At 34.3% G+C, this 16,332-nt stretch overlaps 1 protein-coding gene across 3 annotated transcripts in view; it reads left to right on the forward strand.

The window, feature by feature from the left end:
* Nucleotides 1-16,332, forward strand: part of CPNE8 (copine 8) — a 333,515-nt gene that overhangs the window by 227,437 nt on the left and 89,746 nt on the right. For all 3 annotated transcript variants that reach the window (XM_027129253.1, XM_027129254.1, XM_027129255.1), the window contains 2 exons: nucleotides 9,352-9,405; nucleotides 10,428-10,489. In XM_027129253.1, coding sequence (XP_026985054.1) covers nucleotides 9,352-9,405; nucleotides 10,428-10,489 — 116 coding nt within the window. The remainder of the gene's footprint in view (nucleotides 1-9,351; nucleotides 9,406-10,427; nucleotides 10,490-16,332) is intronic.

Below are 16,332 nucleotides of genomic sequence, written 5' to 3' on the forward strand. Positions count from 1 at the left end.
ATGCATACTAGTCCTCCTTGTACTTAGAATTCATTTACTGCCAGTCACATAATGCTCCAAAGATCAATTATTTTGAGTTTCCTTAGCTTTAAAATGTCTTCTTCTCTTTGGATCTCTCTTATCCAACAAAGCTTGCTTAATGAGATTGATGTCGCATCTGATGTTATGACAAAGAAGCTTAGTAACAATTATTCCTTATTAAATACCTGCATGAATATTTGTGCCATAACTTCAAATAAAAATGTGTTCTTATTATTCATATTATCGATAGAAGAGATCAGTCTGAAGAAAATCTGGAGGAACATTATGTGTTTTGTCTAAGTAGTTTTAGAATTTCGATGGACAGCTAGCTCTTGGTCCAATACACTGGAAACTTCATTTTCTGCACACATGTAAGGGATTCAGTTTTGTTGAGGCAACCATGGAAATTTTCAACAATTGTTCCTTCAAATATTCTTTCTGCCCCTTTCACTCTCCCTTCTCCTTTTGGTACTCCGTGTATATATATATATATATATATATATATATATATGTTGTGCTTGATCATATCTCACAAGTTCATATTTTTTTCTTTTTCTTTCTTAAACTAGAAAATCTCAACTGACCCATCTTCAATATCACTCATTATTTCTTCTGCCAGCTCAAATGTTCTATTTAGCTCCTCTAGCGAATTTTTCATTTGTTACTGTGCTTTTTAAGTTGAGAATTTCTATTTTTTATAATTTTGACCTACTTATTGATTTTTCTATTTGGTGAGACATTGTTTCATACTTTATTTCTTTATATATAGCTTCTTTAGTTTTTTAAACATATTTATAGTAGCTGATTTAAAGAATTTATTAAATAAATCCCATATCTACAAGTTCCCAGGGGCAGTTTCTATTGATTGCTTTTTTTCCTCTGTATGGGCCATACTTTCTTGTTTCTATGCATGTCCTGTATTTTTGGTTGTTGTTGAATGTTGGAAAGTTTTAAAAAATATAATATAGTAACACTGGAGATCAGATCCCCTGCTTTTCCGGGATTTGTTGTTGTTGCTGTTTGTTTGTTTAGTTACTTTCCTGGAGTAATTATGTAAAGTCTGTTTTCTTTGCTGAGTGGGTCATTTCAGTCTGTGCCTTGTTAGCTAGTGGTCAACACACGATTTGACAGAGATTTGTGTATGTTGGTGCACTTCTTATATGCTCCAAGTATAAAATTCTGCCTTGGCTTTCACTTGCTGTTTAAACAGAGACTCAAAGTCAGTCAGAGTTGAAGGATTAGGGCTTCCTCAAGGTCTTCCCTGGCCATGCATACAGTCCTGCACAAGCATTTGGTCTTCTAGATCCCCAGCAATATGCCTGAGCTTTTAAAAACCTCCTACTTGAGATCAGATTAAGAAGGTGGAGGAGTAGGACATGGAGCTTACCTTCTCTCACAAATTACATCAAAAATACATCTACATGTGGAGCAATTCTCATAGAACATCTACTGAATTCTGGCAGAAGACCTCAGACTTCCAAAAAGGCAAGAAAAATCTCTGGATAAGGCAAAAGAAAAAAGAGGAAAAAAAAAGAGAGAGAGAGAAAGGAATCAGGACAGGACCTGTGCTCCTGGGAAGGAGCTGTGAAAGGGTAAAGTTTTCCACACACTGGGAAGTCCCCTTACTGGCAAGGAGATCAGTAAGGACAGAGAGGGAGCTTTGGAGCCTCTGAGGAGAGCACAGCAACTGGTTTACAGAGGGCAAAGCGCAGAGAGACCTGCGCACATGGTCAGTGCCACCCACCCAGCACTCCTCAACCTGAGACACTCATCGCTGGTGCAGATGGGGGCTGTGTGCTGAGGCTTGGGCTTTGATGGTCAGACTCGGGGGAGAGGACTGGGGTTGGCTGCATGAAGACAGCCTGAGGGGGGTAGAGTGTGGTGTGAGAGGAGGCCTGGGCCCACCAGAGAGGGAGGGTGCTATTGTTGGGAGGCATGCGAGGAGAGGGGTGGGCCCACCATAGGAGCTTCTTTCTCCACACACACTATCAGGTGGCAGGGCATCATCTATATGAGCTCCAGAGGTAGGTACAAGCTGCCACTGCCATCTCGGACTCCAGAGGCAGGTGCAGAATACTGCCAAGGGTCCTGTGACGGGGAGCCAACCACAGCTCCTGCTTTCCTGGGAGCATGCACAGCCCGCCACCACCAGAGAGGGTCCTGTGACTGGGCACCAACAGCTGCCCCAGATTCCCTGGGAAGGTGCATGACCCACCATGGCTGCCAAGGGTCCCACAACCCAGAGCCAACCTCTGCCTCCACCTTCCTGGGAACCTACATGAGCCATGTGCCTGCACACCCCTTATCAAGGGGAAAATAGCCAGCACACACTGAGGAAAGAGATGGCAATCATCCAAACCAAGAACAGCCCTCATGACAAAAAAATATTAAACCCATACAAGCTATGCAGGGAGGCTCCTGTATATAAATAGCCCTCCAATACTACAGTAGATAGCTGTTTCCCCTAAACTCACAGAGAAAGAGAAATATAAGCAAAATGAAGAAGCAGAGGAACCACTTCCATTAAAAGCCCAAGAGAATTCCCCTGAAGGAACAAACAATGAAACAGATCTCTTCAGTCTAATAGACACCAAGTTCAAAAAGGAGGTAATGAAAATACTGAAGCAATTAAGAAAGGCTATGGACAGAAATGCAGATTACTGTAAAAAGGACTAGAAACTATAAGGAGGAGCCAAGAAAATTTAGAAAATTAATTTGCTGAGATGAAAGCTGAGCTAAAGGCAGTGAGTAGCAGAATGAATAATGCAGAAGAAAGAATAAGTAATCTCGAAGATAGAATAATGGAAATTACCCAATCAGAGCAGCAGATAGAATGTCAAATGCAAAAAAAAAAAAAGAAAGCAATATAAGAGACCAATGGAATAATATAAAATGTGCCAATCTATGCATAATAGGGATTCCAGAAGGAGAAGAACGAGAAAAGGGGATTGAAAATGTATTTGAAGAAATCATGGCCGAAAACTTCCCAAACTTAAAGAAGGAAGCAGATATCCAGTTACAGGAAGCACAGAGAGTCCCAAACAAGATGAATCCAAACAGACCTACATCAAGACATATTGTAATAAAAATGACAAAAGTTAAAGACAAAGAGAGGATTCTAAAGGATCAAAAGAAAAAGAGTTTTTTACAAGGGACCCCCCTAAGGCTGTCAGCTGATTTCTCTACAGAAACACTGCAGGCTAGAAGGGAGTGGCAAAATATATTCAACGTCTTGAAAGGGAAAAATCTACAACCTAGAATATTCTACCCAGCAAGATTATCATTTAGAATAGGAGGAGAAATAAAGAATTTCTCAGACAAGGAAAAACTAAAAGAATACAGCAATACTAAACCTATCCTAGAAGAAATATTGAAATATTTTCTCTAAACAGAAAAAGAGCAAGAAGATATAGGAAAGAGGAAATCATAATTTGAAAGTAAATCACTTAAATTAGCCAGTACACAGATCAAAAAGATTTTTAAAAAAAAACTATTTGTGAAAGTGATGATAAACACAAGGAACAGCAAAAGGATAAACATGAAGATGTAAAAAAGGACATCAAAATCATAAAATGTGGGGAAGGAGAGTAAGAAAATGCAGATTCTTGGTGTTGTTTAGAATGTGTTTCCATCTATATGACTATCAGTCTAAAGCAAGCAGATATAGGAAGAGGATAATGTACTTGAAAAACAGGGCAACCACAAATCAAAAACATACAAGAGATTCACAAAAACCAAAAAGAAGAGAAAGCAAGCATAAAATAAAAGGAAATGATCCAACGACAAAAGAAAAGCAAAAAGAAAGGAACAAAGAAGAAACAAAGAATCAACTGGAAAACAAGGTCTTATGTGGCAATAAATACGTATGTATCAATAATTACCTTAAATGTCAAGGGACAGAATGCTCCAATCAAAAGGCATAGAGTGGCAGCCTGGATAAAAAACAAGAGCTTACAATATGCTGCCTGCAAGAGAAAGAAACCCCCCCCCTTAGGGCAAAGGATATACATAGATTGAAAGCAGCGAGGGGGTGGAAAAGATATTTCATGCAAACGGAAATGAAAAGAAAGAGGGTGTTGCAATACTCATATCAGACAAAATAGACTTTAAAGCAAAGGTGATAAAGGACACGATATAATGAAGAAAAGATCAATACATGAGAGGATTTCACACTCATCAACATATATGCACCTAATATAGAAACACCCAAATACATAAAATAAATACTAACAGACATAAAGGGAGAAATTGATGGGAATACATTAACAGTAGGAGACTTTAGTACCCCAGTCACATCAATGGACAGATCTTCTAGACAGAAAATCAATAAGGCAACAGAGATCCTAAATTATACAATAGAACAGTTAGACTTAATTGATATTTTCAGGATATTACAACCAAAAAAAAAAAAAAAAAACAGAATACACATTCTTTTCAAGTGCATATCAAACATTTTCTAGGATTGACCACATACTAGGGCACAAAGCTAACCTCAACAAATTTAAGAGTATACAAATTATTTCAAACATCTTCTCTGACTACAACAGCATGAAGCTAGAAATCAACCACAAGAAAAGAAATGAGGAAAAAAATGATTCCATGGAGACTAAACAACATGCTACTAAAAAACCAATGGGTCAAAGAGGAAATCAAAAAGGAAATTAACAAATACCTTGAGACAAATGACAATGAAAACACAACCATACAAAATCTATAAGATGCAGCAAAAGCAATTCTTAGAGGGAAGTTCATAGCAATACAGGCCTTCCTCAAAAAGCAAGAAAAATCTCGAATAAACAACCTAACCTACACTTAAAAGAATTATAAAGAGAAGAACCAACAAAACCTAAAGCCAAAAGAAGGAAGGAAATAATAAAGATCAGGGAGGAAATAAATAAAATAGAGATTATCAAAACAGTGAAAAACAAAAAATCAATAAAACCAAGAGCTGGTTCTTTGAAAGGATAAGCAAAGATGACATACCTCTGACCAGGCTCACCACAAAGAAAAGAAAGCGAACCCCAAAAAACAAAATAAGAAATGAAAAAGGAGAAATCTCAACTTATACCACAGAAACATGAAAACATACCATGAACAATTATACACCAACAAATTTGACAACCTAGAAGAAATGGACAACTTTCTAGAAACATACAGCCCACCAAAATTGAATCAAGAAGAAAGAGATAATTGAACAGACTGATCACTAGAAGTGAAATAAAATCTGTAGTAAAAAAAATAATAAAAATCTTGCTACAAACAAAAGGACCAGATGGCTTCACAGTTGAATTCTACCAAACATACAAAGAAGAACTTATACCTATTTTTCTCAAACTCTTCCAAAAGATTGAAGAAGAGGGAACACTCCCAAAGACATCTATGAAGCCACCATCACCCTGTACCAAAACCAGACAAAGATACCATCAACAAAGAAAATTACAGGCCAATATCTTTGGTGAATATAGATGCAAAAATTCTCAATAAAATATTAGCAAACTGAATCCAACAGCACATAAAAATATCATACACCATGACCAAGTTGTATTCATTCCAAGCTCACAAGGATGGCTCAACATACACAAATCAATCAATGCAATACACCACATTAACAAAGAAAAGTCAAAAACTACATGATCATCTCAACAGATGTAGAAAAAGCATTTGACAAAATTCAACATCCATTCATGATAAAAAAAACTCTTACCAAAGTGGGAATAGAGGGAATATATCTCAACATAATAAAAGCCATTTATGATGGACCCACAGCCAATATAATACTCAACAGTGAATACTCAATGGTGAAATACTCAATGGTAAAAGCCTTCCCATTAAAATCTGGAACAAGACAAGGATTCCCACTCTCACCACGTGTATTCAAGATAGAATTGGAAGTCCAGCCACAGGAATCAGACAAGACAAAGAAAGGCATCCAAATTGGAAGGGAAGAGGTAAAATTGTCACTATATGCAGATGACATGATACTATACATAGAAAACCGTAAGGACTCCACACAAAAACTTCTAGATCTAATAAATGAATTTAGCAAAGTAGCAGGATACAAGATTAACATTCAGAAATTGGTTTCATTTCTTTACACTAACAATGAAATATCAGAAAGGGAATGTAAAACAAAACAATACCTTTCAAAATTGCACCAAAAAAATAAAATGCTTAGGAATAAACCTGACCAAGGAGGTGAAAGACTTATATGCTGAGAACTATAAAATACTCCAAAACATTAATAAAGAAAATTAAAGAGGATTCAAAGACATGGAAATATATCACGTGCTCTTGGATTGGAAGAATTGGTATTGTTAAAATGGCAATACTACCCAAAACCAACTACAGATTTAATGCAATCCCTATCAAATTGCCTATGACATTTTCACAGAACTAGAACAAATTATCCAAAATTTTATATGGAACCATAAAAGACCCAGAATTGCCAACCCTGAGGAACAAAAACAAAGCAGGAGGTATAACTCTCCCAGACTTCAGACAGTACTACAAAGCTACAATAAATAAAGTGGTGTTGGCACAAAAACAGACATACGGATCAATGGAACAAAATAGAGAGCCCAGAAATAAATCTACACACCTATGGTAAATTAATCTTTGACAAAGGAGGCAAGAATATAAAATAAGAAACAGACAGTCTCTTCAGCAATTTTGCTGGGAAAGTTGGACAGCTGCATGTAAATCAATGAAGTTAGAACACACCCTCACACCATGCACAAAAATAAACTCAAAATGGCTTAATGACTTAAACATAAGATATGACACCATAAAACTCCTAGATGAGAGCACAGGCAAAACATTCTCTGACATAAATTGTACCAATGTTTTCTTAGGTTCATCTCCCAAGGCAATAGGAATAAAAACAAAAATAAACAAATGGTACCTAATCAAACTTACAAGCTTTTGCATAGCAAAGGAAACCATAAAATAAGCAAAAAGACAACCTACGGAAGGGGAGAAAAATATTTGCAAATGATGCAACCAACAGGGGCTTAATCTCCAAAATATACCAACAGCTCATACAACTCAACAGCAACAAAAAAAACAAACAACCCAATCAAAAAATGGGCAGAAGCCCTTAATAGACATTTCTCCAAAGAAGACATATAGATGGCCAAAAAGCACAGGAAAAGATGCTCAAAATCACTAATTATTAGAGAAATGCAAATCAAAACTACAATGTGGTACCACCTCACACCAGTCAAAATGGCTATCATTTAAAAAATCTACAAAGAACAAATGTTGGAGAGGGTGTGGAGAAAAGGGAACCCTCCTACACTGTTGGTGGCAATGTAAGTTGGTGCAGCCACTATGGAAAACAGTATGGAGGTTCCTCAGAAAACTAAAAATAGAATTACCATATGATCCAGCAATCCCACTCCTGGGTGTATACCCAGACAAAACTATAATTCAAAAAGATGCATGCATCCCTATATTCATAGCATCACTATTCACAATAGCCAAAACATGGAAGCAACCTAAATGTCCATTGACAGATGAATGGATAAAGAAGATGTGGTACATATATACAGTGGAATACTACTCAGTCATAAAAAAGAACAAAATAATGCCATTTGCAGCAACATGGATGCAACTTAGAGATTATCATACTAAGTCAGAAAGAGAAAGACAAATACTATATGATATCACTTATATGTAGAATCTAAAATATGGCACAAATGAACCTATCTACAAAACAGAAACAGACCCACAGACATAGAGATCAGACTTGTGGTTGCCAAGGGAATGGGGGGAGAGGGATGGACTGGGAATTTGGGGTTTGTAGATGCAAACTATTACATTTAGAGTGGATAGACAACAAGGTCCTACTGTATAGCACAGGGAACTATATCCAATCTCCCGAGATAAACCATAATGGAAAAGAATATTAAACAAAGAATGTATATATATGTAAAGCTGAGTCACTTTGCTGTTCAGCAGAGATTGGCATAACATTGTAAATCAACTACACTTCAATAAAAAATAAATTTTAAAAATAAAAAGAACAAAATTGAAAAAAATTATAAAATAAAACAAAACCAAATGTTAAAAACAAAACCAGAAACAACCCAAGCAGCAGGAGCATCTAAGGAACAATTAGCAACTGTGGGAGCTGGGATGTAATTAGATTTGGGTTCTTGTTGTTTTTGACTCCAATAATGGCTAAAATCTTTTTCTACATTTATTCTTTTAAAGGCTTTGTGCAAAAAGGAAAACACACAAGTTACTTTTATATTCTTGTAAAGAGTCTTTATAACTGCTGATAAGATGAGACAAAGAGGAGGTGGTCCCTATGGATGTTTTCTTAGCTTCACTACCTTGTAGGGTATGATTCTCAGCCAGGCAGAATTAAATGGGATGATGAAAAGCCCATGGATAATAACATTTAGACCCAACTTAAAATTAAATAAAATCCTAAAATGAAAACAAATAAGTAAATAAATAAACACCTCCTACTGCTTTACAGATCATTTTGGCAGGTAAAGACCTTCTCCTGGTGGTTCCCCAGGCTTATGGGACTACTTTCAGAATTGCAGTTGTGCTGGTTTGGAGCTAGTTTTAAGGCTGTTGCTAGGTCTACTGTGGGATCTGCAGTCGGTATGCTTGTTACTAGGGGCTCAGGTGAGTGTGGATTATGTCTGGTGCTGGGTGGATGAGACTGGCTCCAGTACTTTTGTTCAGTAGGGTGGTCCTGGGCCATGGTTCCTTTTCAGGGTGTACAGTTGGGTCCTCAGTCAGTCAGCCTATTTCTAAGTTTGTGAACCGGTGTGACTCCCACCGGGACTCCCACAAGTACTCCAAACTTTTACACGTTATTATGTATCTGATGGAAATTATTACCATTAAAAGCAATAAGTAGAGCCCATAAATATTCACATATTTGGGTGATTTGTCATGTTAGTGCATTTAATCAAATAAAACGTATTATGTCTCTTGGATGTATTTTTATTTATTAGAGAAACCCATAGTTTTTCTACAAAGCAATCACTATTATTTGGGACCTTGAATATTAAAAATCTCTCTCACATCAAGAAGATGTAAATGGGTAGGATAATCAATGCATAAAGTTACTAAGAAGAATATTACTGTAAGAATATTACTGAAAATATATTTTGATATAAGATGATCACTAGTAACTTTTGCAGAGAAGTTTTGGCTGATAGACTATCTAGCAGTCATACTAAAGGCATTTGTAAGGGAATAAATAAATGCCTTCATGACAATAAGTGAAAGGCACCAAGTTGGACTACACATTTTTAAAATATTTCAGTATGAAACCTGACATTGTAATTGTTTTATCTGCTCTTTAAGGTGATAAATCCCAAAAAGAAAGGAAAAAAGAAGAAATATACTAATTCAGGAACAGTAAGTCAAATTTTATGTTATTCATTAAGGATTCAAATAAATGAATAAAAAATATATATAACACTTTGTATTGAATAAAAGCTACTAAAAACTGCACTGTTTCACTTAGAGTTTTAATGTGAATGTATATAATAAAAAATTAACTTGCTATGGGAATTGTAATGGAGAACACATTATAGGAGGTAGCGACCCAGCTTCCTGCAAGTTGTCCTAGGGGTTGAATGGCCTCTGAGAGAAGATGAAATTTTATTATGAATTCTTCATTCAATAAAATCACACTAGAGAAAATCAAGTAGACCTGAAAAAGTGTAAGTTGTAATAAGAAATATTATACTCTTTATAGGCTATACTTAAGACTTGTTTTATAAGATGTGAAAGTATTTGTTTATAGTGCATTAAAATTGACAACTCTGTGGAAATGCTGGACTAAATCAGTACAGGAAGGTGCAAAGATGAAAGTATGTTAAAATTGTGAAAAATCAAAATCATCCTATTTTGATAAAAAATATACTGAAAATTTTATCCTATGATTAACTGTCCTTGGGAGAAGAAAATATAAGTTCCCTCCAAGTTTTCTTTTAAAAGATTTTTATAAAGCAAGGCACTTAAAATATTAGATGGCCTCATTACAGGTCCCTGACAAAAATACCCATTTCTTTTTATATGGTTTAGCTCACTGATTTTGATTTTTTAGTTTTAACCATTTTCTAGCTTCCTTTCATCTTTCCTTTATATTTAAAATGGGAAGTAACACAGTGTCCTTGTAGATAATTTGCATGTTGTTCTTCAAAGGAAGTAAACTGGTCATAGGAAGGAGTCATTTAATTTTTTGGCCCCTTTTCTTCTGATAATTTTAAATGTAAGAAAAATCAGTCCTAGTAAATTTTAATAAAGAATAATATCTTTATTAATTTTCAAAATACTAGGAAACATGATTTACTCTCTAACAGAAAAAAAGTCCATTTGGGGATGCAATTAGTACTAGCAGGTAATTCTGCCTCCTTTTTCTTTTCTTTTTTCAGGTCACGTTACTTTCTTTCGTGGTAGAAACAGAAGTTTCATTCCTTGACTATATTAAGGGAGGGTAAGTCATTCTCTGAAATTGTTTCATTGCTTAAGAAATGGTGAGAGGCAAGTTTGAATGTGTTTAGAAACTTCATGACAACAGCAGTCAGAGACATCACGTATGTAAGCCTCTTACTAATTATAATTAAGCAGGGTTTTGGGGGGTTTTTTGTTTTGTTTTGCCAATACTGATTTATTGCTAGAGTGTTGTCAAGCCAAAGAAGGATTGAGAGAATGAGGGGGACCAAAGGAACAAAGACAGTTTCCCCCAAAACAGAGAGCTTACCCCCTTTTGCTCTTTGTTAAGAAAACAAAACAAACAAAAGCTATACTTGCCCAAATGGGGAATCTCTGCTATATATGGGCATCTTGAAACCTGCCACCTGGATACATAGACTAAGAAGCTACAGGGTGATTGTTTCAATAAAGTTAAAAGAAAACGTACTAAGTAGGAAAAAATGTTTGCCAACTCTCCTTACTATTTCGATGTTTGTGTATATTTTTGTCTTTAGAAGATGGGAAAATAGAAAGTTGAATTTGTCATAAAAAATAGATTCCTGTATAAATAAACTCCTTGGTAGCTGTAGCTAATAGTTGATTAAAAAGATGGACATCTCTTAGCATGCTCTTTATAAACTTAAAAAAAGTGCTTGATAGATCTGGCTATAATTTGCATGTTGAAATGATGATTTGAAGTTTTAAAATACTAAAAATTCCTTTTAGTTTTTGTTTTGTTTGTCTTTTGGCTTTGCTTTGTGATCATGTGAAGTAGGTAATGTGTGTGTGTGTGTGAAAAATATCCAATAAGTATTGTCAGCAGTACAAATCAAGTAATACTTTGATGTGAATCTAACAGTAAAAGAAATTTTCAGAATCTATTACAAATAAATCACTTTTATTTGTTGTGCACATTCTCCTTTTAAGGATTCTTAGGGCTAATTAGAGCAAATGGGTTTCTACAATACTTAAGCAATAACAGTATTGACAACTGTCATTTTTATGCTTCTTATCACCTCCAAGTTTTTTTGTTTTTTTTGGTTTACACACATCCTACTTATATAGCACTGCCTGTGCTGGAAGAAATGCTAGTGACCTTTTACTGACAGAAGTCAGTGTATAAATGGAGCCCCAACCTATGAGGTACACTTTGTTCTAATCCTGGCTTCCCAAGTGTTTTATAAAAACCCATTTTTTTATTTACAAATGGGATATGGAGAAATAGAGTTTGAAATTTACTACATAGTTAATCTAACTGGACTTATATTAATTTTTATATAATACTATCTAAAAAGGACATGAGAAATATCTGCATATAATTCATTTTTATATGAAGATGTATATAATAAATTTATAAAATTTTAAAATATACTACAATTACATGTTTACCTATTATTCATCACTATTTCTAATACTTATTATATAGATATTGTCCCTTTGATAATGGAATCCAAATTGAGAAGCAATATAATTATTGTATTCTGTGTCTTTATGCGTCTTTGCTCTTAAGGACTTGTTATAAGCAATTGGGCATAAAATTTTAATTCCGACTTTATTAATAATATGGTGAGGAGATCTGGCTTTATCATGACACTCCTTATCACTTCAATTTCCTGTAGTTTACATGAGTCGCCTTAGTTTCTTTCATGACCTTAATGATATTTAATTTCCCTCTGAAGTTATTGCTTATATTCCTACAAAAAAGTTACTCTAACCTATCAATTTACTATACAGTGTAATTTGTGTATAATAATAGCTAACATCTGCTGACAGCTAAGTGCCTCAAGGTTATTAACTCTACCCATCTCTCTGTTGGTCCCTTTCCCTTTCTCCTCACCTCCTTTCTCCTTCTCCCTCTTTCTCTCATGAGTAATATTCACGTTGATAATTCTGTTTTCTAAAAAAGTAATGAAGTTTACTTACTTGATGTACTATTAACTTTCAGTCTTCATATAATTAATATTTTCTATCTCATTGCTGCTAGTCAAAAATACAGTTTAATTTACATAGCCTAAGGGAAAATGATGCTTTGGCATGCAGGATATCTAAGAATTTTACCATCAGATATTTGTGAAGATTTAAACTTATTTAACTGTGAGTTATGGGTATTTATTATGATGGTTACTTCACAGAATTCCTGACTCTAATTATAGGAAATGAGGAATAGAGTTTTATGTTCTAATCTTTCTTAAAAATCTCTATTGGTATGAAAATAACAAATTGTAGCAATTTGAAATGGAGAACATGAAAGCCAGTGTGGAAATGTAGCTGCATCTATTCCAAATATTGCAGCAAATTACTTTTATTTTTCTTAACAGATTTCCTATTGATTTTTTTAGACATTTTAAGGGATTTCCCTGATGGTCCAGCAGTCAAGACTCTGTGCTTCCACTGCAGGGGGCACAGGTTCGATTCCTGGTCGGGGAACTAAGATCCCATCTGCTGTGCAGTGTGGCCAAACAAACAAACAAAAAAGATAGACATTGTAAACTTTCTTCCCTTGCTATTAAGAAATCTCAACCTCCAAGTAGATAAATGCACTGCCATGATGGAAAATTATATTAAGACCAGACACATAATTACACAAACTTTCTGAATAATAGCAAAATAGAATATAATGAACTACATTCATTTCAAATTAGAACTAATTATAATAATTGACAGTTAATTATTATAGTTTCAATAATGGCTATTGACTCTCTTGTGAATAATATCAGTCAGAATTTCTAGTCTCTTGCAACTAAAAAAATACTGTAAACTGTTAAACAACTCAGTAATATTTGGTACTCTTCAGAGTAACTTTTTTCTGAAACCACAGAAACTTTTTTTTTAGTGTTTTATTTTCAGTTTTGAGGAAAAGAAGTATTATATCTCCCAAATTTTAAACATAAATATCTATATTTGTGTTTCACATTGTAAACATGAAATGTGAAATGGTAAAAAAAAGGTAATGTAAAATGAAAATAATTTATTATGAAACTAGAATCCCCTGTAGTCATACTCTCTAGAGATAATCACTGTTAGAAACGTATTTATTCCCAAACACACATCATTATTTTTAATGAGTGGGATAGCACTGTGCACAATAATCTAATGTATATTTTCTTCATTAAATATACTGTGTATATATGTTTCTGTGTCAGTACTTATAGATCTACCATATTTTAATAGTTTTCCATCATATGGATGTACATAATTTAGTTTAAAAATCTCCTGTTGATACACACTTTAGTTGTATCCATTTTATTTTCATATTATAAACAAGGCTGCAATGTAAACCCTGGTACATAGCTTTTTTGTACACTTCATTAAGCATATCTGCAAGGTCACATCCTAGAAATAGTATTGTTGGTTTAAATGGTATGCATATTTTACAATTTGTCAGGTATTTCTAAATTATTCTGTTAACAAAAGGGTAATAATAATAATTTATACTTCTAACATCTGTGTATGCAAGTTTACCATATACTTACCCTTACTGAATAGCATCAGTACTTTTTCAACTTTGCTAATTTAATAGATAAATATTATAACTCATTGTCAGTTTTTATCTGTGAAACCTATTTATTAGCCGTTGTGACGTCCTTTGTGAAAGCCCATATTTAACCAGCCATATCTTTGGAAACACAGGTTTCAGAACCTTCTATTTTTGCTTTTCCCCTGCTCCCTCCTCCCTAGTCCCACCAAAAAAGTTTGAGTATTTTCAACTGAAAACACAAGACCAAATGTAGTAGGGAGCTACATCCTTCAGTACAGTAAACACTTCAGATAAACTTCCCCAATATTCACATCTTGGTCTTTGACACCACTTCTCTTCTGCACATATCTAAAGAGACTTTTTTTAATCTGGCCTTGCCTTTTGCCCTGTGATTACATTGAAGAAAAACAATAAAATTAACTAACAAATTGGGCTGCAATCAACGAAGCAATCCAAAATAGTATTTTGGAGGTCATAACTATTTGCAGATTTGTGGAGTTATCAAGGTTAGTTCTTTTGAAGAGATGTCCCACCATATTTCTAAATAAGTATGATATTTCAGAAGTGATTAGAACCAAGTGTTGAATTCAGTTTTGTTTTTATAAAAAATTATAGTAACTACTCATTTTTAACTTAAAATACCAAGATATCAGCATTTGTTACTGGTATTTGTGTATTGTTTTCTTGTTAACTTGGGTGAGCATCATTATTGCTAATTTGGGTGGCATCAATTCAGGAATGTACTCACCATATTCTAGTCTAGCAGAAACTATTGTTGAGTTTTGCTTATGCTGAATCTTAATTGACAAGTAAAACTAGATGTTTTCAAAAAAGGTGGAAGATTATCATATAAAACATTAGTAACAGCAATTAAATTGGTACTCTGGCTAGCTGTGGGTTATCCAAAATAACATTAGTTTAGGTTTTCCTGTATTCATTTTGTTCTCTACATTAATTGTATAAACTATTTTCCTTATACTGGACAACATGTGGGAGCATGAGAATAGACAAAGAGGGCAAAACAGGTGACTCGTGTGGAACATGTAGGACTAATGGATTGTGATTAAACTCTTAGAAGGAAATTCTTGAATTACACTTTAAAATGTAATCTCTCTTCTTGTTTCATCTCACAAAAAATAATTGAATAGAAAGTTATGAAAATATTGTTTTCTCATGAATCCAAGTAGAAATTATGTATAGTTAAGAATGAACACATTTAAATATTAAACAAAATTGTTCTCAATAGTCCTTTAATATCTTCCCCTTCAAAGGAACTTCTTTATATGTCTAATTCTTAGTATTGGGTATTCTAGGCTTCCATTACTGTAGTCATTATTGATGTAGATATTTACCTGATTGATTGATTGTTTGTGAAACCATGTTGTTAGTGTGTTACTTTTCATTCATTGTCTCAGTTCCTAACATGCTGTGTTTAGCTGCAGTAGAAAGGTTTATGGATTGAGGTACACAGTGAGCAGATGAGACAGATGCATTCTCAATCAGACAAGGTCCAATTTTTATGGAAATACTCTGTGAAAGAAAATTTTAATTTTTAGACCTTCTTTTTTTCCTTTTTTTTTTGCTAAGCAGAACCATGCTTTCCCTGGAGCATAAGATACAATTTATGACTTGAGGTAGTAAAGAGTTTTATTTTCTAAATACAATAATATCCACAAAGGAGGTCTTACTGTAGAGTAAAAAAAAATGGATTGCCTCTTCTGGGTTGTCGACATTGGAGTTATTATTTTTAATCATGCTCTGTATGTTTTTCCTGTGGTTATTTTATTTCTCTTTACTTACTAAAAATGATTTTAATACTAAAATTCTGATACAATTGGAAAGCAAAGATGTTTACTCAGTAATCCATAATGTATAACATTGAATATCCCAATTATCATTGATAAGGACAATGTCAGATTCATTGAAAATCAGAGACAGTTCTGAAATCTAAATACTCCTTTAGGGTAACATCATCATTTTTATAATAATTGTTATTTGTGAAATGAGTTTATTGACCTCTACAGACAACAGCTCACATTATGAGTATCTGAAGACAGAATCATGTTTCAATTTGGTTTTGTCTGCCTTTCAGTCCTCTATTTCTCTCACGCCTTCATGAAACTCCACTCCACCACTAACAGGACCAAGGAACAAATATATATAAAGTTTTTCACATTTCTTTGACTGGCAGATGAATGGGGAAAACAGATCTCAAATTCTCGTGCACACTGAGTACCCCTAAGCAACCAGAATGTCATGTCAACCTGAAACCCTAATCTACACTTTTATCAGAAAATTGAGTGTATTAGAAACTTGCAGGCCTATAGACTGTCATTTACTTCCTCTGAAGAAAGCCCAAAATGTCATCCACCTGGTCCCAAATGAGC

The sequence above is a fragment of the Aethalodelphis obliquidens genome, unplaced genomic scaffold (assembly GCF_003676395.1).
Source record: "Aethalodelphis obliquidens isolate GAN/ISIS:26980383/991018 unplaced genomic scaffold, ASM367639v1 scaffold36, whole genome shotgun sequence".
Lineage (NCBI taxonomy): Eukaryota > Metazoa > Chordata > Mammalia > Artiodactyla > Delphinidae > Aethalodelphis > Aethalodelphis obliquidens.